This window comes from Typopeltis vanoorti, chromosome 9, assembly GCF_054136105.1.
Source record: "Typopeltis vanoorti isolate ZY-2024b chromosome 9, IOZ_Tvanoo_1.0, whole genome shotgun sequence".
Classification (NCBI taxonomy): Eukaryota; Metazoa; Arthropoda; class Arachnida; order Uropygi; family Thelyphonidae; genus Typopeltis; species Typopeltis vanoorti.
In genome coordinates this window covers 100,434,919-100,462,120 of record NC_143557.1, presented here as the reverse complement: position 1 = coordinate 100,462,120, position 27,202 = coordinate 100,434,919, and the positions used below count along the sequence as shown (strand labels likewise).

General features: G+C 37.1%; 1 protein-coding gene across 1 annotated transcript in view; it reads right to left on the bottom strand.

Moving 5' to 3' along the window:
* Nucleotides 1-27,202, bottom strand: part of LOC150103302 (guanine nucleotide-binding protein G(s) subunit alpha-like) — a 253,593-nt gene that overhangs the window by 114,016 nt on the left and 112,375 nt on the right. Inside the window, exons 4-5 of the mRNA XM_090397340.1 lie at nucleotides 15,121-15,240; nucleotides 9,500-9,597 (exon numbers count right to left, since the gene is read on the bottom strand). Coding sequence (XP_090253466.1) covers nucleotides 9,500-9,597; nucleotides 15,121-15,240 — 218 coding nt within the window. The remainder of the gene's footprint in view (nucleotides 1-9,499; nucleotides 9,598-15,120; nucleotides 15,241-27,202) is intronic.

Below are 27,202 nucleotides of genomic sequence, written 5' to 3'. Positions count from 1 at the left end.
TTTGTTTTGGCATGTGAAGTAACCCAAATGGATGGAAGAATCAAAGAGATGAAAATATACAGGATTGGATTGATGGACATAGAATTCTTTATGATGGTCAGCATGGATAGGGTAGGTTTTGTTTTAGCAATTTACTTGCATTTTATAATAGGGTAATGAGTGTGTTAGATAAGAAAGAATCATATGCAGTGATATTCTTGGACTTTGCAAAAGTGTTTGATAGATTACCACATGATAAGTTGGTGTACAAGCTGCAGAGGATGATAATAGATAGTATATTGGTTAGATGGATCTGAGATTGGCTCTCGGAACGATAGCATCGAGTTGTGTATGATGGAGCAGTGTCTCAAAAGAAGGAGGGTAACCAATGGTGTGCCCCAGGTTCTGTTCTTGAGTCCCTGTTTGGGGTGACTGCTAGTTTAACTTTTTTGTAAATGATATATTTTATGGACTGACTAGGGATCTTCAGTTGTTTTGCTGATGATGCAAAGTTGGGAGAATTATAAGTAGCATTGCTAATGTAAATCTTCCTGAATGTAAATTCCCTTCAGGAAGATTTGAATAGACATTTGACTTGGACAAAGGAGTGGGAGTGTAGTTTTAATATTAATAAGTGTAAGGTGTTGCATTTTGAAGTGCAGAAATATAAGGCTGTGTACTATATTGACAGTACTGTAAGAAGTGGAATGAGATTCAAAATCTAGGAGCTGGTTGACAGTACTTGCAATATGTCCTCTGAAGTTTAGAGGGCATATTGCAAGTGTTGCAAATACTATAACATTGTAATGCTACTATGATAAGGAAGTGGTTGTGCTACTGTATAAAGCATAGTCAGACCACACTTGGACTATTGTACTCAAATTTGGTCACCTGGTTTTCAGTGTGATGTGGAAACATTGGAGAGGGTCTAGAGACAATATCAGGACTTTGGAATGCTGATTATGGAGAGGTTGAAGAAATGTGGATTGCAGAGTTTGGTGGATAGGAGAAAAAGGTGTGATATGATAGAGACATTTAAGTTAGTGAGAGGATTTTATCGGATTAATCCAGATGAGATTATAAAAAGAGCAGAAGGCAAGAGGGAAAGAACCAGAGGCCATCCCCAGAAATTATGTAAGAATGTGGTGAAGAGGGGGTGTGAGGAGTTGATTTTTTACATGGAGAATTGTCAGTGAATCGAACGCATTACCAGAGTGTGTCATTAATGCAAGGAGTGTTAAGGATTTTAAGAATCGGTATGATAAATATGTTATGAGTTGAATGAACCTCCCACAACGAGTCTGTCGATTCGATGGAGGGTGCAACAATAATAGAGAATGTATGCTACTTCAAAATGAAGTCTGCCAGTTATTGTATTCTTATCTATTGCCAAAAAAAAAAAAAAAAAAAAAAAAAAAAAAAAAATTGTTTGAAAAAACAGACTCAAGTCCAACATAAATTTCGTTTTCTTATGCAGCACTGTATAAAGAAAGCATTAACCTCCCTACCAGCCGATGTGGATGAAACAATGAGACCAAATTGCACTTCTTATCCATGTTATTCAATGGGTGTTACAGAATCGTATCCAGATTTAGCTAGTCTATAGACTGGCCGGTTGGGGAATTAAACTCTTGCTACATTACCTCAATCTGCAGAGATATGATGGTCTTAAGTTATACCCTTTATAGAAAATTGTTCTTCTTCACACAGCTTGCCTTCGTTAATCTTTTTTTAAACATACTTATTAGGACTTTACCGCAGTTTAGACCATACCACTTAACTTGACTTGACATGTCACTTGACTCACATACTGGATCCCACTGATGAGACCTCAATAAAGGTCGAAATCAGTGTGGGTAGTGGTGTAATATTACTTGTTATTTATAAAGCCAGCTTGGTTACTGCACCTTTGAAATACCGTTATTTCTAATTAGCAGTGCGCGCTTTCTCTCTCATAACCTTTCTTGCTTATACTATTGCATATTATGTTTACCTTTCGCACTACGAGTCTTATGCCTATGGATACTAGAAAATTTATTTTTATTGAGACTGTGTCACTAATATCTTTTAATTGGCATAAAACTCAGTAATACGGTCGGTTGATTTCTCTTTCTCTAACACAAATTCTTTCAGTAAAACTTTACACAAACAGCCATGGTCTATTTGCACTTAACTATATTCGGCTATCTCACTTGGTTTCCTGCTCACGAGTCCGATATTTTTTTAGGAACAGTGCATTGTAAAATAAACAATCAGGCACTGTATTGACATATAATTAAAACACATTTATTTATATTTAAAATAAAGTACATTAAATAAGCAATAGGGAGGTTAATCTTCTCTACCTATCCTTTATGCCTTTGGTATATAGAAACAAATTTTCCCTTTTCAAATTTAAATGACTAGACAATATATATAATTACTCTGTTACTTCTCTGCTTAAAAAAAATAAATTGCCAAGACTAATTTACTCATAAAGGAATTAGCTAGCTATGGCAAGTTATCTTACAATTAATATTCCAGTTAACAACACTTCAAAGGACTCTAGAGATTAGCTAGTTATGGCAAGTTATCTTACAATTTATATTCCAGTTAACAACAAATCAGAGGACTCTCTTATAGATATTTCTTATTACTATTTATTATCAGTCCATCTATGATATATCTCCTAGATTACAAAAAGAATGTAGATTAGAGATTGGACACACTTGCGGAAGCTCTTTGTCATGACACCTTCCACAGTTCCTTCATCAAAGTCGCTATGGTTTTTCTATTATCACAGGCCTTAGGTTTCCGTCTGGAGAGTCTTGTTTCAGGGAGCGTTTCATTGGAATATTTGGTGGGTCTTGGACTGCAGTCTTCCCAGTGCTCAAAAGTTCAGGCAAGAAGTTTCAGCATTCAGGCTTGAAGATCGTTCTGCGGCTTTTGGCTTCCGTTGACTTCCCGCAGCACTAGGACATCCAACCGGCACTTGGCATCAGCTGTTCTCCCAATTTTTCTCTGGCTCTCTTCAATAACAGTGCTTTGCCTCTGCTCTCTCGGCAACTGGACCTGGGCACCCCCCTCTGTCAGCAACTAGACCTGAACTCTCCTCTGGTTCTCTGCTGGAAACTGCTCAGTCTCTTTTATTTTTGCCTTCTCAGGACCTTGCACCAAGGGTTGTAAATCCCAAAGAAATCGGCAGTTCTCCTTGATCTTTTTGTTAAGGCCGGCCTGTTCTTTTTTCTCCTCCGTGCACTCTTTTTCTTTGTCTTGTTGGGCAGTGGAAACTTCTCTGAAACTAGCGGACCTCTTTGATATTTTCCTTGTCTTGTTGGGCAGCGGAAACTTCTCTAAAACTAGCTTTGAAGGTGTTCATGCGCAGAGCTTACAAACAACTTTCTCACACACTTCATCGTAAACAACTTTCTTGTGCTTTTATACATAGCTATTATACATTATACAAAGTTCCAATGGAAGCATTGCCTTTGTTTTTGACATTATAGAAACTTTAGTTAAAACTGTAAATACAATTCAATTCCCATAGGATTATTTACATTAATCTTTCACATAAAATACATAGAGTCAAACAAGGTTATTTTTTAACAGTTCTCATGAGACTTGACCTCTGTAAAAATCAATGTAAAGTGCTTTGATATTTCTAAGCTACAATCGAGTTTTACAGTGGCCCTTCTCATAATGCATATTATTATACACACCTGAAACAATGTGTATATGGGATACTAAGGCAATTAACATCAACTCATTAGCCTCTATATCCAAGTGGCCTGGTCATTAAGATACTTCATGTGTAAACTTGTTTGTTTATACTTGGATAAAGAATTAAACAAAATTATAATTTCTTAGTATCTTTAATTTTAATGTAGACATGCATATTTGTATTTATGATGGGCATAATTTAAAAAAACTTATGAGGAGAGGGAAAGGGATTTTATTATTATTATGATTCAGACTTCCATAGAGTCAAGACTCACTGTCTATCATACCACTCTTTGAACTCACTGACTGTTCGTGCTTTCACCACTCTATCAGGTAATGCATTCAGTAGTTCAACCAACCTCCATACCACTCCTCACCCTCTTGCTCACAACTTGTTTTTGTAACTTCACACAAGGGATGGCCCCATGTCCTCACTCCATCCCTCTGTTCCACCAAGCCGAAAAATCCCTAGTGTCAACCCTGTAACCACCTCTCCTTCTTCTATTCACCAAACTCTGTGGTCCACATTCCCTCAGCCTGTCTTCAAAACTAACATTGTACAGTCCTAATGCCATCTTTGTTATCTGCCTCTGCAACCTTTCCAGAATTTATCCTCTTCAAATCCTGTAGACCAAATTTGGGAACAATAGTTCAAATGTAGTCTGATCAGGACTTTATACAATGAAATGACAACTCCTTTATCTCTGCAGGTTAGCATCCTTCTCAGAATTTTAGCAATACTTTGACTTACCTTCACCACCTTTGCAATATGTTCCCTGAATTTCAGGTTTCTATCAATGATTTGTTTGAAATATATAAATAACTAACCAATAAACAGCAGCCATATACATTTGGTAGCTTAGTAAATAACTACAAGGAATTGCTAATCCAATTAACTAATAATGTTGATCAGGTGATTCATCTAGACGTGGCAGGAATATATGAGGGTGGTCTGAAAAGTTCTCTGCCTAACAATGAACGAATTTATAATTTCAAAATTATTTTTATTTTTCAACATACTCTCCCTTAAGACTAATACATTAATTCCAGCAATGCTCCAGCGCCATTATCCTGTCCTTGTAGAGGTTCTCAGTAAGATCTGCAAAATACCCCTCTACAGCTGCAATCACCTCTTGATTCAAAGAAAAACGCTCACCAGCAAGGAAGAGTTTTAGTTTTGGGAAGAGATAGAAGTCAGAGGGAGCCAAATATGGGGAATAGGGTGGATGTTCCAACAATTCATAGTGCAGATCTCTTAATTTTTTCATTGCCAAAACACCTTTGTGAGCAGGTGCATTGTCCTGATGAAAGATAATTTTTTTTTCTTCTGCAAACCGGATCTTTTCTCACGAATTTTTTCGTCTAGTCTGGTTAAAAGATCAGAATAATATTCCACAGATATTGTTTGACTCTTTTCAAGATAATTAATAAACAAAATGCCTTTACCATCCCAAAATACCGATGAAATGGCCTTGTCTCTTCTTTGGTACTGAACAACTGGCTTCTGTTCACTGTTTTGACTGCTGTTTGGATTCTGGTGTGTAATGGTGAATCCAAATCTCATCCATAGTAATAAATCGCACAAAATCAGTTTTATTCTTGTTAAAATGCTCCAAGCACTGTTCAGAGATTTTCATGCGAGTGCATTTTTGATCTGCTGTGAGCAAGCACGACACCCCATCTTGCGCAAAGCTTTTTCATTTGCAATTCTTCACACAAAATATATCCTACACATTCTTTTGAAATGCCTATAGTCTCAGCAATTTCACACACTTTGACTCGCCAGTCATCCAATACCATATCATGCACTTGATCAATGATTTCTGGTGTTGTTACACTTTTTGGACGTCCTTCATGTGGATCATCTTCAAGGCTGTACGGCCACGTTTAAACTTGACAGCCCATTTCTCAATTGTCGAAAATGAAGAGTGCCCATAAACTTTTCTGAACTTCAAATGAATTTCTTTTGGGGTTAAACCTTCTTTTAGAAAGAATTTTATAACCGCATGATACTAAATTTTATCCATTTCAAGTGATACAGACAACTGTATCACTTGAAATGGATAATCTTTTGCTTCAGACAGCTATATAAAACAAACTACTTGATAGGATGACTTGTAATTTCACATGGATGCTTATGACCGATGTACCAACTATAAAAAAAAAAAAATCTTGCCGATCGTGTTGCCATCTATGATTGAGGCCAAGAACTTTTCAGACCACCCTCGTATATGGATTAATGGAGCAGCAAATCATCTTGTGCATACAATTTGCTGTTCTTGTTATGTGTATTTATTTCTGATTTATTTATATTTTGCTTAGTTTTCTAAGAATTTTCTTTTATTGCTGATGATCATTATATACTTTTTATATAGTAACATGTGATCACTTAAATGGAATCCTTGGAAAATACGGACGGAGGAGAAAAACTATTGGAGTTCTGCATTGAAAGGGAATTAGCAATCACTAACACTGTGTACAAATAGCACAAGAGGAGACTATACACATGGGTAGCACCTGGGAATCAATGTAAGAATCAAAATGACTACATTTTAATTGACAGAAGATAGAGGATACTAATCAATGACACCAAAACACTGCCAGATGCAGGCTGTGGATGAGACCATCAATTATTAATCTCTAATTTAAAGATCCATCTGAAAACAAACAAGAATAACAGCAACAAAAGATATGACTTTTCACAAATGGACAACAAATTTACAATGGACATTGAATCAGAGCTCAAGAAACAAAAAAGCACACATCAGGAACAAAGCATTGAATCATATTGGACATACCTAAAACAAACCATTGCAAAATCTGCAGCCAAAAACATCCCAATGAAAAAGAAGAATGGTAGTCCATGGATTACAAAAGAAACCCTAGAACTAATTGAAAAAAGGAAACAAATTAAAACAACAGATTGGCAAAACCCAAATTACCCAAACCTGAATAAAGCTATTAAGAATTCTTCAAAAAGAGAAAAATAGCTATATCCAAAACATCTGTAAAGAAATAGAAAGACACTCCAACTCTAATGAAACAACAGATTTATTCAAGAAGGTTAAGGATATAACCAAAAAATTCAAACCAAAACTTAATATAATTGCAGAGGAAAACGACAAGATCTTAAATGACACTAATGACATAGCCAGAAGATGGAAAGAGTATTGCCCCGAGCTTCACAAGGACCCAGCTATTCAACAAAAAGATGAAGGGGCTATGGAAAACATGGAAATGGAACCAGAGATCCTCAAAAGTGAAGTAGAATAAGCAATCAAAAAATTAAGAAAAAAAACAAAGCCCCAGGTCCTGATTCAATACCAGCTGAAATGCTGAAAAACCTTGGAGAGAATGCAGTCAACTGGATACATGATTTATGCAACAAAATCTGGAAGACTGGAAGATGGCCAAATGAATGGACTAGTTCCACCATTATCCCAATCTACAAAAAAAGGCAATCACAACTACTGCACCATTGTCTTTATCTCACATACCAGCAAGATTTTACTACACATTATTAAGGAGAGATTACCAAGTTTTATAGTCCATCAGATCTCAGAAGAACAAGCAGGATTCAGAACAGGTTGAGGGACTAGAGATCATATATCTAACATCAGACAAATAATCGAAAAACCAAGGGAATTCAACTTAAGCCTTTATCTATGCTTTATAGATTACTCCAAGGCCTTTGACTGCATGAGGTGGGATATCATGCAAGAATAAGGAGTACCAAACCATCAAATAACCCTCATAAAGAACTTATATCAAGGAAATCAAGCAACAGTAAGAAATGAAAACTCATTGTTCCCCTGCATTCCAATTTGAAAAAGGATCAGCACAAGGATGCATACTCTCACCATTATTATTCAACCTTTACAGTGAAACTATAATGAAAAGATCTCTAGAAAAGTGGAATGTAGGCATTAAATTAGGTGGCTGAATAATCACTAACCTATGATATGCAGATGATGCAGTGATAATAGCAACAAGCGAACAGGAATTAAAATCCATCCTAAATCAATTAGAATGGGAAAGCTTAAGCCACGGTTCACAAATAAATCAAGATAAAACCAAAATAATGATTTTAAACAACGCAGAAGAGATAGATATAGAAGGAATTGAAATTTGTCGACCATTTCAACGACCTTGGAGTGATAATAACAAAATAAGATGGATGTAAAAAAGAGATAAGAAGAAGAAGAAGAATAGCAATGAAAGATTTAACTGAGATTGGAAAGACAGGCACATCTCCAAAAAGACAAAAATTAAGCTTGTAGAAACCTTAGTTTTTTTATCTTTCTCTATGTTCCTGAGTCTTGGACAATGACAAAAGATGACAGAAGAAGAATTGAGGCATTCGAGCTCTGGTGCTGAAGAAGATTGTTAAGTGTCTTGGACAGAAAAGCAAACAAACAAAAGTATCCTAGAAGAACTGAATAGCCACACAAGACTGATAAACATAATTGAAAAAAGAATGCTGCAATATTTTGGACATATATATGTAGAAGGGAAAGGCAACTGCCTGGAAAAAATAATCATCCAGGGTAAACGATGTGGGAAAAGAAAAAGAGGGAAACCCCCCAATAGGTGGATTGACCAAATATCAAGAATCATTGGACTTAAACTAGAACAAGCAATGAGAGAAGCACAGGGGAGAAAGAAATGGCGAAGCATCATCAGGAAGGTCACAAGTCCTCAGACATGAGGAGATCTGAGAGAGAGAGACACATAGTAACATACACATAAATAATTTCTGATCATCATCTAAATTATCCACCTTTTGTCAGCATCTCTTCGATCTTATCAATAGTAGATGTCTTGCATAAGCTAGTATTTTAATGAAGATCACAACACATAGGATTCATTTTTATTTAGGAATAGATGAATTTTTTAATCATTATATTTGTTCTTTCGGAAGATTGCAATCAAAATGTTCCGATGGTGTGAAAAACATTTAATCCCTAAGAGACACTATACTGCGGAAGCAAGAAAAATAAGTAGTTTTACTGTATCACTAAATAGAGTACAGAGACATTTACAGCTTTGTACTATATTTAATAACAATTAGCATAATTAGAGACAACTAGAATGACACTTCATCATGTCCACTCCCACAGACAATATGCTGCATGCATGCAAGCAAAACAATTTCATTGTAGCACCAAACATAGTATCTAATAAATAGATTTGTTCTACGATCCTTTTTAAAAGTTTCAGTTGCAGAAAACATGTGGTAGCAACTGTTTATAATGAGATCAATGGGGTGCAGAAAGCAAATGATTTACATAAAGCAAATTTTCTAAAACAATAAAGATGACCATGTGTATGCAAATATATATATATATATTTATATATATATAAAACTTGAAATCAGTTCAAATTACATCTGAGATTTCCAGTATCATTAAGACAGTTCACAAATGCTAATTTTACATATAAAATTCTACCAAAAAAAAAAAAAAAAAGTTGCAACTCACATGCTGTATAAATTTCTTGAAAAGACAGCTGCCCGATGAGGAAAAGACATGCATATGGTAAAGCGAGTTCCACTGACACTGTCTGGCATTAACGTGTTAAAGCATATTATTATTGGCTTTTGTGTTTCACCAGAGTAAAGTCAGGAATCCAGAATACCATAAAATAACCCCAGACAACTTTCTTTGAATGAGTATTTACAAAATATGACACTCATAACATCAGACTTCAGTTTTATGATATAAAAATAACATCCAAAAAACAAAATTTTACACAATGTTGTTTTATCTCTCTCTCTGCCATACATGCACACATATAATAACCTAATAATAATAACACTTACTATTTTGCACAATCAATAAGCTGATATTCATTAGATCTTTCAAATGCTGACTGAACACCTTTATCTTTCCAAAGAATTTCTGTATGCTCATAGAACTCCTATACAGTACATACATAGACTCTGTGAGATATACTATTCACAAAGAATTTTTTGTAATGAAAAAATAAGATACTAAAAATTCCTCTGTAATTTATTTGTGTTTTAATTTATAGGAAGGCAATATTTCACTTTAGTCCCCAAAGCATCTTTACAAGCGTAAAGACAAGCATATGTACATGCACGAAGGCATACAGACTGAGTACTACTAAATGGAGTAATCCTACAGTCTGAACTAGCAGTAAGGAAATCTTAATTGTTGAGCTGACAGTCTCATAATAATAGTCATTGAATTCTAGATGTGAGGTATCCATAGACCTAAAACAATCTTTCAGATTTAAATCTACATCTGTAAAATATATATATATTTTTGTACTGAATATGATGATTTGAATCAATGACATGGTCTGTGACCCCCAGAGAAGATGTAGTGTAGATATTTGGTGATGTAAATATAAGATACTAAAATATTCCACAGCTGCAACAACAGCTGTGGAATCTGCCATAGCTCTACAATTTCCTCTCAGCCCAAATAAATATGGGTACCTCACACTACTAAAAATCTAATTATTATGAGACTATCAATTCAACAATCAATAGCATCTTACCATGCCCACAGAGGGTGCAAATTGCAAAGTACTCAGTCTGTTATTTACCTTTCTTCTGTATGTCTAACATGCATGTGCATATTCTTATCTTTATGTCCATGATACCTTAGTAATAAAGATGATGTACTGGCTTAATAATGAAATAAACTCAGGTAATTATCCCTAGATTCAATTTCTTCCATTAAACTAAAACACAGATAACCAACATTTATCTACAAGGTTATATTAAATTTAGTTAATTTTGAATTCCAAATTCTTTACATAACAAGTATATCTTTAAAGAATTAAAAGTCTTATGAACACATTACTATATTATTGATAAAGAATAACATAACAAACATATGTTTATAATTTCAGTGACACATTTGACATATTACACAAGTAATAATATTTACGGGGATTCATCATCATTATTACTATTAATTAATTTATTCACTATTAACATTTGACCTCCATGGAGTCAGAGACTCATCGTGGGAGATACTCACTATTGCATACAGTGTTCATCCAACCGTGTCTTAAACTGATTCAATGCATTCCACTCACCAACTCCATGCAAAGAATCTGCTTCTTACTCCTTTGCTCACGCCCTCATACAGTTATACAGTTTCAAGCAATGGCCTCTTGTTCTACTCCCCTCTCCCATTCTATGAAAAATCTCTTCCATGTCTACCTGATAACAACCCCTGACCAGCGTATATATCTCAATTATATCCCTCCCCCTCTTCCTCCTATTAACATTTGACCTCCATGGAGTCAGAGACTCATCGTGAGAGGTACTCACTATTGCATACAATGCTCATCCAACCGCGTGCAAAGAACCTGCTTCTCACTCCTTTACTCACACCCTCATACAGTTTCAAGCAATGGCCTCTTGTTCTATTCCCCTCTCCCATTCTATGAAAAATCTCTTCCATGTCTACCTGATAACAAACCTTGACCAGCGTATATGTCTCAATCATATCCCCCCCCCTCTTCCTCCTATTAACATTTGACCTCCATGGAGTCAGAGACTCATTGTGGGAGGTACTCATTATTGCATACAATGCTCATCCAATCGCATCTTAAACTGATTCAATGCATTCCACTCACCAACCACCCTGATGACCAGAGATAAAGGTTGCAACATGCAAATATCTTTAATATTTTTTTATGCATATTACTAAGTTGTAGAAAGAGCTTTAAAATATCAAATACATCTTAAATTAAAAATCGCTAATCCAAATGCTGGTTAAAAAAAACAGTAAGATTCTTAAACCCAATAATGCTCATTGATATATATCCAAAACATGCAGAAACAAACTGTTTTACACCAAGTAGCCTTTTCAGAAAATTACATGGCAAGAATTCACACAGCACAACATTTACTCTGACCAAAAAGTCTAACATGGTATCAAAATTGCTAGACAAGGAAGTATTAACAGATGTTATACCGGCCTAATAAGATACACTGGCATATTCTCTCTTTCTCAGTAAGAATCTTCTCCGCAAAACACTGAAATCCTGTAGTATGTTAGCATCACAGGTGGGCTATAATTAGAAACTGTGCTTCAGAAAGCAAACATGGTCTTTTCATCACTTCAGACCATCAATAAATAGGGTGGTGGTGGTGGTGTTACAGTGAAAATCATTCATTGTATGCATTGATTAAACTAAGGTTTTACTAGTTATTGCAATATTAGGACAACATGAAACTATGAATTTATTAACTCTCCTCATACTTCGCTGATTAAACTACTTTTTCAAGGGTGATGGGTTCAGTATCTGTAAACATAAAGCACTTGTTACATGTATATTGGGTTGGCAAATAAGTTCGTTCGGTTTTTCAGAGTGGAATGAAACACATTTTATTTAATATATATAATACATACTAGTCAGTTATATATTGACCCTCTTTATCAATGACTTCTTGCCATCTGTCCACCAACTTCATTATGCCATGTTCATAAAACTCCTGAGGTTTACTGGCAAAAAACTGATCCAAGGTGTCTTTTGATAGCCTTCTCATTAGCGAAGGTTTTCCTGTTCAGAGAATTCTGCAACGATCGGAATAAGTGGTAATCGGAAGGTAGCAGGTTCAGTGAATACGGAAGATGAGGCAAAACATCCCAGCTAAGACATAACAATTTACTCCGGGTTGTTAATAGTGTGGGGTCTGGCATTGTCGTGGTGAAAGACAACTCCTTTCCGATTTGCCAATTCAGGACATTTTGTGCTAATTGCAAGGGCCAGTTGTGTTAACTGTGAGCAATAGACAGTTGAATCAATCATTCTGCCTGACGGTAACACCTCATAGTGGACAATACCTTTATAATCCCACCACACAGAGAGCATGATCTTCTTTGGGTGCAATCCTGCTTTCGAGGTTGTTTGCAGTAGTTCGCTCTTGTGCCCCGATGATCTTTTATGTACCACGGTATCGTACACGACCCATTTTTCATCTCCCATAATCATCCGCTTCAAAAATGGGCTGTTTTCTTGGCGACGTCGCAACGAATCACAGATGGATATGCGAGCAGTCATATTGGCCTCAGTCAATTCATGCAGCACTCAAACATTGAGTTTTGAAACATATCCCAGCTTGTGCAAATGGTTTTCAATGCTTGTATGGGATATGTTCAGTACTGCAGCAATCTCCCGCACTGTTTATGATGGATTTTTGTCGACGATATCCTTCACAACACTAGAATCAACCGCGGTCGGGCGACCGGCATGAGGTGCATCATTGACGTCGAAATCTCAAGAATGGAATTTGGCATACGTGTTCTGTTAAGACACCATCCCCGTATATGCTGCATATTTTTTTTATGGGCCTCCGCAGCTCGTTTGCCTTTTTTGAAATAAAAAAGCAAAATATGCCGGTAATGTACGTTATTTCCTTCCATTTCTAAAAATATGTTACACACACACAGCTGAAGTAGGTCGAACGAAAATTCACTGAAAGGGTATGTGAAAAGTCGCCTTTCAACTGCGTGGTAGCACAACAATAGTGACAGGTGGAGTGCTGTAAACTTGTACTAACGCATAAACCGAACGAACTTATTTGCAAACCCAATAACAATACAACCACTTGGAAACAACTTGAAGTTGAAGCAGAAAAAGTGAGAACTAAAATCTCTTAGTGAGTACTTTCTAAAGGCTACTGATATAGGTAACCTACAGTGATGAGGGCTGCAGATAATATGAGAATAAGTTTCTGATTTTAGATAAATTAACGGAACCATAGCTGTGAGATCACTTGTTGAGAGTGATTCAATGCTTCTGTTAACTACCAAAATGGCCATTCAGATTTGTAACTGTCTCTATGTAATATTGCTGTTTATTTTCACCTGAATCTAGTGAAGAGGTGTCCAAATAATAGTCTTCCAGATCTCACAAGGCATAAGATGGGAGCATATGTATTTTTTATATATATATATATGCTCTACTTTTCTCTACTTCAAGACAGATTAACATAAGCAGTTCTTCCTGTCTGTCCAAAATAAGCGCATGGCACTTTATACATTCCTGTCAAGGGATGAAGTTCGTGCACTCTTGTCAAATGGTATCATGCTCTCTAGTCTCTTGTCATAACTTGTCTAACTCTACTTCTTTTGCACTTGAATGGTTTTATCACACAGTTACCTACAGAAAAAGAAAAAAAATCTCCTGGCTTCTTAACTTTTCCTCAAATTCTTGCTTAGACAATTTTGGTAAATGTCTTCCTATCATCATTGAGTTACTGAGTGATCATTTTGCAAAGGTGTATCATCCAGGTGGTGAATTTACAGTTGCTGATATTACAGAGAACAGGAGATGTTCAGCATATTAAAAAATATGAATGAGAACACAGCAGTGGGACTGGATGGCATATCAGCCTGTGTACTATGTGAATGTGCAAGAGAATTGGTATTGCTCCAGACAAAGTGTTCAATCTGAGTCTCATCTCTGGCAGGGGTTCCAAGGGATTGGAAAGAGGGCAAGATAAAGGTGCCTACAAGAGAGAGGTAGCAAACTACAGTTCAATTAATATATCAGGAGGGGTTATTAAAGTATTGGAAAAGTTGGTTAAAGGTAAAATATAACAGTGGATGGATAGGGATATGATACTCTACAGTGGGTAGCATTGACTTTGTAAAGGGTAGGTTCTGGCTAAACAATGATACCACTCAACTTTGCTAAGACATTTGGCAGAATACCACATTGAAAACTATTACAAAAATTGGAGCAGATGGGAATGGATTATGAGGCTAGTAGCATGAAGTAGTATATGAAGGAGTGGAGTCTAGGAGAATGATAGTGACTAGTGGAGTACCTCAGTGTTCAGTACTAGGGCCACTATTTAATTTCTATATAACAATGACACAGGGAAATCTGGCACAATATGGCATCTTTTTTATTTTATTTTGTTCAGGATATTGAAAGATTATCTTTGAGGAATGCCATTAAAAACTTAGAAGAATGTATTTCCAATATGATAATTTCCTGATAATGGCACTGATAGTTAGTTAGAAAAGCAAAATAAGGACTTCTATAAGGAGTGCATTTTCATAATGAAGCACAGATGAGAAAAAGGTGCGACTGCTTGAGAGAAAAAGACTTGCTGGCCAAATTTCATGACAATGATTTCGTGTTCAGCAAAACTTATTCATATGACAGGCCCCCATATTTAACGTATTTATAAAAAAAAGTTGTCACCATTTTTTGCAGTATGTTACTATGTGCTTATAAGCAGGAGCTCATAAGCACACAGTAAAAAATATATTACTACCAGTTTTTTTTTTATATATATGCTATCTAATCAGAACAACATTATCCAATGCTACTTTACATATGAAAACTGAATTTTGAAAATTAAAAAAACATGCTAAACTTCAAATGGTTAAATGTAAAACAACTATAAGAATATATACATTAAGGTAATATAAACAGGCTTACTGAAGGATAGTCAAAATCTGGAGAACTTGCAACATCCTGTATATAGTCAACTCGCCACTGATTTTCAGGATTTTCTAGTGGAACAAGCGGAACCAAAGTGCTCATAGCACCAGTTATTGTCTGGAATAGAAAGCAGAAAGTTGTCTGTTCTCTTTTATGAAGAGTAACATGTTGTCACTACTGAAACTTTTTCATAATTTAAGAATTTTCATTTAGAAATTAAAAAAAATAAGAAAATTTAATGGAATTATATTGTTACTACCACAAAGTGCTGGAAAAAAAAACATAATTTATAACAACTGTAGTTAAGCAATTTAACTTAATTTCTTTCTAATAAATATGTATATGCAAACAAGCATTTATTTTTCTGATCATAACTGAGTGGATACCATGAAGATTTAAGCCCAAATATTAACTTTTGATAGTTAATACCCAGGTATCCATTTTAAATCAGGGTTTCTCAAACAGTTAGACTGCATTCTTTTGAACTCAATCAAATGAAGCTACCTTTCCACTATAAAGTAATACTATAAGTATTACTAAAATAGATTTATTTAAAAACAAAATTATTTTCCACGTAATAAATAATAGTTAATCAAATGAACGTGCCTGTTTTTTAAGGCAAACAGGGTTAATAATCAGGCCTTGCCTGGACTAGTGTGAGCAACATTTGGTTACTTGCTTTCCAATGCTATGAGGTAATTCTTAGGGAATCCAGAGAAATAAGTAACTACAGCAACATGAAATCTCTGGAATATTGACTTTGGGGGGGGGGAGGAAATGTAAATTGTGGAGTTTTGTAGGTAAGTGGAAAAGAGGACACAATACAGACATTAAGTTAATGAGAGCATTTTAATGGATTTATTATTATTATTATTCAGACCTCCATGGAATCAAGAGACTAATCATGGGAGGTCCTTCCTAAGAAACACAAAGTCTATCATACCACTCCTTGAACTCATTGACCGGCTCTCACCACTCTATCAGGCAATGCATTCCATGGTTCCACCACCCTCCATGCAAAGAAACCACTCCTCACCCTCTTGCTCACAGATTCCTTTTGCAACTTCCAGGGATAGCCCCCCTGTCATCATCGCTCCTTCCCACTGTTCCACCAAGTGAAAGACCTCCCCAGTGTTAAACCTGTAACTGCCTCTCAACAGTTTAAAATTCTCAATCATATCACCTCTCCTTCTATCCACCAAACTCTGCAATCCACATTCCCTCAGCTCCTCATAACTAACACTGTACAGTCCTGAAACCATCTTTGTTATCTGCCTCTGTATCCTTTCCAGAGTTAACTTATCCCCTTCAAATCCTGGGGACCAAATTTGAGAACAATAGTCTAAGTGTGGTCTGATCAAGGTCTTATACAATAGAATGATAACTCTTATGTCTGCAGATCAGCATTCTTCTCAGTATTGTAGCAATCCACTGGGTTACGTTCACCATCTTTGCAATATTCTCTCTGAATTTCAGTTTTCTATCAATCATCACCCCCTCCCCCCAAATCTCGTCTTCCCTACTTCCTCCAGTACAGCTCCTCCAATCGTGTATGCAGCCTCCCATCGATGTATCCCAAACTTTAAGACTTTACATAGTTTTATGGATAACTGAGACTTGGTTGAGGGGTACCAACCAATCAGAAATGGAGGGATACCAAATCTTCTGAAAAGATAATTCTTTCTTTTGCATGGAAGACTTCGAGCAATGAGCTCTAGATTCGACCAGCCTAAAACCCAAAGTCTGGCTAAGATATGTTGATAATATTTTTGCCATTTGGCCCCATGGGTGCAAAACATTAAATACATTCCTAAGCCACCTAAACAAACAACACAAACATATCCAATTCACCACTGAAATTGAAAACAACAACAACTCTCTTCCTTTTCCAAACACGTTAGTCGCACGTCTTCCCTCAGGCTGCCTCTCCTTCAATGTCTACTGCAAACCTACACACACAGGCCAGTACATAGAGAAAAATTCATACCACCATCCAACACAAAAACTAAGAGTCATCAGCATCCTCAAACACAGAGCTCTAACAATTTGCTTCAATGAACAAGCTCTGAACCAAGAATTTGAAATCATTAACCAAACATTTATAAAAAAATGGCTACAATAAAACAATAATTCACAAGATATTCCATAAAAATGCCATTAAAAGCAAAAAAGATTACAAGAATGTCATAGCCATACCCGACATTAGGGGTATTTCAGAAAAAATAGATAGAACACTACTTAAATACAACATCAAGACAACCTTCAAGCCCCCGGCAAAATTAAGAAATTTATTTAGCTTCTCCAAATATCCTCTTCCATACCTTTTGCCCACCCAGGGGTTTACAAAATTCAATGTACTTATAACCTACCTTATATAGGGGAAACAGGGTGCACCAACCCAATCAGAAAAGATGAACACAAACACCACATTAAATACCTCACTATGGTAAAATAAGCCTATCAGACGATGCACTCCAAACATGCCACAGAATTGACTGGAAAGACACTAAGTCCCTACATCACACCAAAACCTAGTTTGAAAGAGAATTCTAAGAAACTTGTGAAATGCTGAAACATCATCCAAATCTGAACAAAAATGACGGATTAAAAGCAAAAATGGCTTTAGAAGCTGGATCCTCCACATTTTTGGAGGAGCCATCTTCAACCCATATAGCAACCAGAACAACCCGAGACAGAAGAAAATCTCAATATGAAAGGACTTTAGAAATTGTTTATGTAGTTCCATGTTTTTTTTCCCTCACCAGAGGTCAGGCTAGGATAAATTATTATTACTCATGATGAGTAATAATCATGAGTAATAATAATTACTCCATGGAGTCAATAGACTCATCGTGGGAAGTCCTTCCTAAGAACATAAAGTCTGTCAAGACTCATCGAGGGGAGGTCCCCCATAAGAAACACAAAGTCTATCATACCTCTCCTTAAACTCATTGACCATTCTCGCTCTCACCACTCCATCAGGCAATGCATTCCACGGTTCAACCACCCTCCACGCAAAGAAACCACTCCTCACCCTCTTGCTATTACAGTTTCCTTTCGTAACTTCCAGGGATGGCCTCTTGTCATCACTCCTTCCTGCAGTTCAACCAAGAACCAAGCGAAAGAACTCTCCAGTGTCAACCCTGTAACCACCTCTCAACAGTTTAAAAGTCTCAATCATATCACCTCTCCTCCTTCTATCCACCAAACTCTGCAGTCCACATTCCCTCAGCCGATCCTCATAACTATCCTTTACAGTCCTGAAACCATCTTTGTCATCCGTCTTTGTATCCTTTCCACAGTTAATTTATCCCCTTCAAATGCTGGGGACCAAATCTGAGAACAATAGTCTAAGTGTGGTCTGATCAGAGACTTATAAAACGGAATGATAACCCTTTTATCTCTGCAGGTCAGTGTCCTTCTCATAATTGCAGCAATCCTCTGTGTTACCTTCACCACCTTTGCAATATGTCCCCTAAATTTCAGGTTTCTATCAATCATCAACCCCAGATCTCTTGTCTCCCCTACTTCCTCCAGTATAACTCCTCCCATAGAGTATGCAGCATCCCAAACCTCAAGTCCTTACATTTTGCTGCATTAAACTGACACCCCCATTCATTTGCCCATCTATCTAGCTTATTCAAATCCTCTTGCAGGGCTACCACATCTGCACTATTACTAATAATCCTTCCCAGCTTCGCATCATCCGCAAACAACTGAATATCCCCTTGCAATGTCATTGATATAAAGGTTAAACAATATAGGTCCTAGTACTGAGCCCTGTGGAACCCCCATTTATAACCCTCTGCCTCCTTGAAACTGCTCCACCATACACAACTCTCTGATACCTATCAGACAGCCAATCCTGAATCCAGTTGACCAATCTGATATCCAGATCCATGTATTCCAACTTAAAATCAGCTTAATGTGGCACCCTGTCAAATGCCTTCACCAAGTCTAAGAAAATTGCAGCATATGCCTTACCCTCATCTAATTTTCTTGTAACTTTATTATAAAAGGCTAGCATATTGCTAAAACAAGAGCACCCTTTCACAAATCCATGTTGACTCTCACAGATAACATTACCCTCATCTGCCCAATGCTGTATACGGTCCCACACTACTTTCTCCAAGATCTTAACAACTACTGATGACACACAGACTAGCCTATAATTAGACACTTCCAGTCTGTTACCACCCTTATGCAATGGCACTATCTTACCTTCCTTCCATTCTCTGGGCACCTTTCCCGCAGCCAGACTTTAATTGAAAAGCCAGGTTAAAGGCACTGTCAGTTCCCTAGCACATTCTCTCAAAACTCGTGGTGAAATACCATCCAGTCCCACAGCTTTACTGACATCCAGAGTACTCGGTATTTGAAACACACTCTCCTCCTGTACCTCGAACCTACCCAATCCCTCTAGCATTAAAACCGACTCCTCCAGGATGAAATACTCCAATAAAGTGTTCACTGAACAATTCCACTATGTCCTCTGCATCAGTCACTCTATTCCCATTTTTATTCCACAATATCATTCTTCCACAGTCATTTCTCCTCCTACTGGCCACATAGCTAAAAAATTCCCTAGGATTTTCTTTGGATCTTAGGGCCAATCTCCTCTCAATTCCAGTTTCGCTTTCCTTACCACACTAGTCACTCTTCTGGCCTGTGTCTTATATTCTTCATTCATCTTCTCTTCACCTGTCTCTTTATATCTCTTTCATAGCCTCTTTTTCGCATGCAATTCCTGTTTAATATTGTTTGTCATCCACTTTATGGTGGATGACAAACAATATTAAACATGTTGTGTTCTCTTCTTCACTCGTGGTATATACAACTTACCATTGCTGCTAACAAATATTCTTTCACAATTTCCCATGCACTAATGATATCCCGGCATTCCAATTCCTCCCTCCATGAAACTTCCCGAAGTTGACGTCTAAGACTATTAGAATCACCTGCTTTATAATTCCACATAAGTTCTCGTCTCTTTGATACTCCTGCATGTCTATTCATTTTCCAAGTCAAAACCATATGGTCACTCTCTCCAACTGGTGGGAGAGATGTTATTATCTCAGTTATTATCAACTCTTCTGCTGCTATAACCAAATCCAAAACTCTTGAACCTCTTGTTCCCTCTGTTACATGTTGCCTAAGACATTTGTCCCTCAAGAATTCTAGAAATTCCAATCCTCTATTGCTACATGCATCTTCCTCTCTCCAATTTATACTATTTATACTGTAGTTAAAATCTCTCATAACAATCATTCTTCTTGCACTTGCCAAACTTAACTGCCTAAACATCTCCTGGTCCCCATTCTCTGTGCTCCTGGGTCTGTAGCAACACCCCACTAAATATCCTGTCTTGCCTACCTCTACCTCACACCATACGCTCTCAAAATCATTTGTCTCACTTTCTTCCCAAGCCTCCACTCTTAGAGGACATAGGTCGTCACTTATCATAAGCAGTACCCCACCACCACGCTTTCCCCTCCTATACTGACAAAAAAAGCTGTACCCAGCGACTTCTATTCCTGTTATTATATCCCCTTCTGTCAACCACGTCTCAGTGATCCCAATAACGTTTGGTCAGGCTGATGCTATCTGCGCCACCAATTCCTCTCCCTTATTCCGGATACTCCTGGCATTAGTATCTTCTTCTACTACGCGTTATTCCCGCTTCCCATGCAGGGTCCGTGTGTTACTTTAGATGCGACTTCTTGTTAGTACTACTCCCAACCGACCCGTCGCCTGGTCTGCCGCTGGGACTCCTGGCATTAGTATAAAGCATATAAATGCCATTGTTTCTATACCAAGCATTATACCCTCTAGAATCCACTGGGCTCAGTGTTACCTGATGTCGTCTCCTTTCTCCCAAGTATCCATTCCCACAAAAGGCCACCCCTGCTATCATCCTCTCTGGGATACACTGACTCGTTCAGAACAGCAATCTCTCCAGATGCCTACGTCCTTCCTCATTCAAATGTAAGCGGTCTCTCGCATACAATTCATCTCTTTCCTCAAACGCAATCCAAGCATCCACATATACCAGACCTCTCTGTCACACATTCTCACTATTATGCCATTCAATATCACCGCTCTTCTGCTCAGCTCGTCATTATCATACCTAGGCAACACACACACTATTTTTTTCTTTCTCTGTCTTCTTCCATACAGCCTCAAAAGCAAAAATCTCATATCTCTGGCTGCCCGACTTACATTACCACTCAAGTCATTTGTTCCTACCATCACAATCATCTCATCCACCCTTTCGCCTCTCTTAATTGCCATATCCACCCTTTCTATTGTTCCTCCTGGCAAACACTCCTCACGCATCCTATCTTGAACACCACAGATCATTGAGTCACCATACATTATACCTCTTACCATTCCCTCTCTCTCCTATTGTTTCCATTCTCTCCTCTTCTATCATTCCCATAGGTCTCTCTCATTCCCTCTCCTCTACTGCTATTCTCTCTTCTAGCATTCCCATACCTATCTCTCCTGCTGTTTCCATTCTCTCCTCTTCTAGCACTCCCATACATCTCTCTCTCATTCTGTCTCTCCTACTGTTTCCATCCTCTCGTCTGCTAGCATTCCCATGCCTCTCTCTCTCATTCCCTCTCTTCTACTGTTTCCATTCTCTCCTCTTCTAACAGTCCCAAAATTCTCTCTCTCCCCCACTCTGATTCGGCTTGCATTTATCTCTTCCATTCTCCTAATCTTATCTTTCATACTTCTGCTCTCATTCACAAGACATTCCACCTCCTCTTTCAGCTCATCTATCTCCCTCTGCAGGTCAGTCACTCTTAATCTAAATTCACTCTCCCAAACAAAACCATCTCCTAAACTTTCACAGTCACTCACGCCTTCCACATTATCAACTATTATTTTCTCATTCATATATATATATTTTTTTCATTCTCTCCTATCACACTACTTGTCTTCCTACATTCATTCCCCGTTCCTGGAGCAACAAGGTCAGATATTGATATTTCGAATGCACTTATTTCCTCCCACTTTGCGCACATACGCTCTCCACTCTCTTTCACAAGCCACATATCCAATTCCTGAGACGCATACATGCCTCAAGTACTGCATGCCACAAAGTCCCTTATGATATTGCTTATAATAGAGTTCTTAAATGGTGGAGGACTTGGCGATACACCACTTGCGACTGCAGCTGAATCCGCATCATTCCTTACTGCCGAGTAGCGTAATCCTTAATTATTCAATTAATAAATTCCGTTACATAAATAAGAAAAAAAGTACAAACAATTACAAGCAAAACAAAACATTTAAGTACACTAAATAAAATGATTAACAAACATTTAGATTCATTTTACTTTTGTATAGTATAGTGGCATGTAGTTTGTATATTGTACATATGTATATTTTACTGATGATGTCCTCAATACAGAGATCGAACCGTCGATTGTTACTTGCTTTAATGTTAAGTAAAGTAATTATTCTAACACGTGTGTTGTGTTTCCATAAATTCTTCACTATGAATTCTAAAAAGATAGGAAAAAGAGCAGGGGGGAGGAAGCACCATTAACGATCGTCGAGGTACTGTGTCTACTAAGACTGGAGATGGAAAATAACAGTAGATGTGATGATGGAGGCTATTTGATGGGAGATTGAAGTAAACAGAATCATATATCTAATAGGATGCTGTTACCAGAACAGCATTCTATTAGTGAATATAGAGGATGACTATGAAATGCTAGGACAAACTGATTAGGCAGGTAACATGAGGATGATCATAATGGGAAATTTTAATTATATAAGTGTAGAGTCGAAGGAGTAGTGCATAGAAACAAAAAGAGTGAATTTCTAGATTATGAAGGATAACTATCTTGTCACCATGTGACGGAAAGAACAAGGTTTTAGAGTGTTGAATATGGTTTATTCACAGGATGTGATTGCATAAGAAGTATCAACACCACTGCCAGTTGGTATTGATATGGTACTGATATTGACTACCTCCCAAGTCATTGGGAGTGGTCAATTAGGAGGTTCCCATCAAGAGGGAATATAAGGGAAACTATATATTTGGTGATTATGGATAGCTTTTGTCAACTAACATCAATATCATGAGATGATGAGTTATGGGGAAAAGAGGATGAGAGAGCATAGAAATTAGTTAAGACATATCAGACACAAGCAACATAGCTGTATACCAAAAGTAAGGCAAATTAGCAGAATAAGAGTGAAATAGATGAATAGTAAAATTAGGCAAGTAACATGGGAGAAGAGAAAGTTAATACCAAGGCGATATAAATAGTCAGTGACAATCAAATGCCATTAAGTTGGTCCTAATTAATGGGCTGGTTCCCAGCCAAAGTCAACCTTGCATTCTTGCTTGCTTTCGTATTGCCTATTTCCACAAATAGGATTCTGGTGATGGTGAGTATTGCCACCTTATAGACATTTCTTCCTTAATTGGAGGAAATGTCAACTAGACAGAGGAATCGTTAGTATTTACTCAACTAGACTTTACTGCCTAATGAAATACTACTGCTCTGCTTAATGGAGGCATAAAGTGGCTGTTGCTATGTTTTGTCTTCAGAGTCAGTTCTCCAGTTTCTGTCATTACCCTTTTTTCGCACATGCAGTGCTGGCAATAGCCTTGCTGAGCACACTCTCCACACTGTAATTAATAACTAGGGAACCAGTACCTCCTCCATTCAAGGGTACAACAGAAACATGATTTCTGCAAGCCAGCTGCTAGACAATACACAGGACAAGCTGTTGAATGCTTGAGGAAAGCTTCCAAGGTCAGCTGGCAAATAATCCTGTTGTTGTTACTGCTTTCTCTGCTAGGTTGTTCTTGGAGGGAGTCCAAGTTCAGCAGCTTGCAGAAGGTGGTACTGTCTGAGGCTATGCCTGGGACTGTTATTTGGGCACTCCCTATGTGGAATTCATGTTCACAAGCCCTTCATCCCTGCTGAATGCCCATGCTCTATAAATTTTCTCAATATTCCACTACCATGAATGTTAGCATAACATATAGTCACTGTAGTTAAAATAAAATCTGCGCAAAAACTAACAAAAAAAATTTCCAAACTACAGCAATCCCTCGATTAGTGTGCCTAATGTGTTTTGTAAAACAGGCGCATTAATCAAAAACGCACTAATCGAATATAATAACCTATAGGAAAATGTATAATTCGTTCCTCAGATGTCATTTTTGACCCTTAATTTTTTTTATAAAAGAATTAGCGTATGTCTCAGTGCCTAGATAAAGGAAAATCACGAAGCTGAAAGACAATAAAACATTCAGAATATAAATTTATTATTCTACTCTTCTTAACAAAGAATTGAGATAATGTAGTTTGGCAGGCATTCTGTTTCTTTTTTTCATACAACTGACGGTATGGCCCTATTGCCTCTTCTGCAAATTTTACTGGTTCTCTCTTCAACAGGGTCAGTCTCTAAGCATTGCTGCTTAAAACATCGATTGTACAAAAACTATTTTCAAATTGTTTCTGTGAAACCTCTTTGAGTTTGTCAGTGATTAAATTTTCTTCATATTCTTCGGGATCTTACCGCTGTGCATCTAAATTTAGCAGGTCGGAATCACTCAACTTCTCAGAATGAGATTTAATTAACTTAGATTCATTTGAAAAGCCTCTAAAATCATTTACATAATGTGGAAAAATGTGCTTCCAAATGGTTTGCACATTGCTAGCAGTAATTTCATTTGACTTTGCGACTTTATAACCAGGCTAAGGTTTCTCTGATTTGACTAGAAAAGTCTTGGAAGGCATTTGCTTCCAAAAATAGGCCAGTTTCATCGACATTAAATATTTGTTGATCACAATAGTCCCCTTCTTACACAATTTTCTTCAAAATCTCTGGATATCTCCTTATCTGCACTTGCAGCTTCGCATGTGATTCATTATGTAGGCTATTTCTCATTTTGAAAAAAGCTCAAATCACCCAGCACTAACGTGGAATTCTTCTTCTTTTCCATCATTGATAGCCCTTTTTTCCAGGTTACAAAGAGACTTTTGATTTAATAAGGCCAGTGTTTAGCGGGATCCGTTTTTGGTTATAATCTTCAATCCATGTAAAAAGAAGTCTCTCTAATTCAATCATTATAATACTTTGATTTTCAGAGCATGCATGAAGAAATTCAAGCAGCCTTATCTTTCTCTTTGTATTCAGCAGTTGATTCACCCATTTTTGTGCTCCTGTCCTATCTTTGCTCTGGATATCGCCTTGTTCATTTCTCTTTATTATTTCAAGTTTTTCTTCCAATCAGATTACTTTTCGAATCATTTTCACACTTCTGTTTTATGCTCACTAATTCTTTTACTCGTGATTAAAGGTTAGGAAAATAATTTCAAATAAAAAAGTACGGAAAACAATTGCACGAGATATGATCAGCAAATTACTATGTAAAGCACGCAACATAAATTTTGGCAGTAAATTTGGAACATAGTGTACATGGAAATAGTGTAGTATGCCATTAAAAAATAACTTTGTAAAATGTTTCAAATCGGTAACTAAATTATTTCATCCTGGCTAGTGATTTTTTAAAATAGTCAGCCATAAAAAATGTCATAATCAAATTCCTGCCATGTACCCTCAAGGGGTGTACAGGATATGACAGTACTACATGAAAAAATTACATCATTACTAACTTCCTATCTACAATTTTCCTCCAAATCAGTCTGTTACTTGTCAAGACTCCAACATTATCAGATCTTATATTTCTATCGTCTAAGGCACTTTGTACCGTATCAATCCACCTATATCTTGGTCTTCCTCTGGGTTGTTTTCCTGCCAACCTGGCAGAGAACACGTGTTTTGCTAATCTTTCCTCGCCCATTCTATTTAAGTGACCATACCACCTGAGATTAGCTCTGCTAACGCATTCCTGGATGCTGACAATGTCAAGTTCTTTCCTAATATCCTCATTTTTAATATGATATTGCCATTGATGCCATCTGTTCATGCCTCTAATCTTTCTCAGGACTCTCATATCTGCGGTCTCTAGTCTTTGGTCAAGTGTTTTACTTCTGACCCAGCTCTCAGATCCATAAGTTAAAACTGGTTTGAACACTGTCTTGTATACAGCTAATTTAGTGTTCCGACTAATTTCTCTCTTATTCCATATGAATTTATTCAATCGACTTCCCACCATACCAGCTTTGCTGATTCTGTTGTCTATTTCTATATTTAATTTACTATCTTCAGTAAAAATCGTGCCTAAGTAGCTGAAATGTTTTACTTGTTCCACAGGTTCTCCATTCACAACACAGTTGACATTTTCAATGATTCTGCCTATTTTCATTGTCTTTGTCTTTTTATTGCTGACCTTCATACCATATCTATTACAACAGCAATTGAATTTAGTCAGAGAATCTTGCAGACTTGTAGCAGATTTATTTAGAGGTATAACATCATCCGCATAAAGCAAAGAACTGACATTAACATCTCCAATTTTGATATCAGGTTTAATACCACTTTCCTTCATAATGTGATCCATATAGATAATGAATAACAGAGGGGATAATGTACATCCTTGTCTCACACCAGATTTAACATTAAACCATCTTCCTGTACTTCCTTCAATTCTAACTGCTGACTTACAACTCAAATAAAGACTCAGTATTGCTAGATATAATGCCCCATCGACACCATATAACTGCAGCGTATCGAATAGCTTCTCTCTTATCACCTTGTCATATGCCTTTTCCAAATCGACAAAACTTAAATACAGATCTTTGTTATATTCCCATGCTTTCTCGACTATTTGTCGTAAAGTGAAGATCTGATCTGACAGCCTCTATTTGGCCTGAATCCAGCTTGTTCTTCACCAAGCTTTTCTTCCACAATTCTTCTCAACCGTTTCTCAAGTATACTTGCATAGATCTTGCCAGGAACACTCAGTAGGGAAATACCTCTGTAATTCTCACATTCAGTTTTATTTCCCTTTTTATATATGGGTACTATGAGAGCTCTACTCCAATCATCGGGAATTAGTCCCTCTGTCCAGGCTTTCTGAACTATGCAGTGCAGCCACTGTAAGACTTTTATACCACCATACTTCAGCATTTCAGCATTT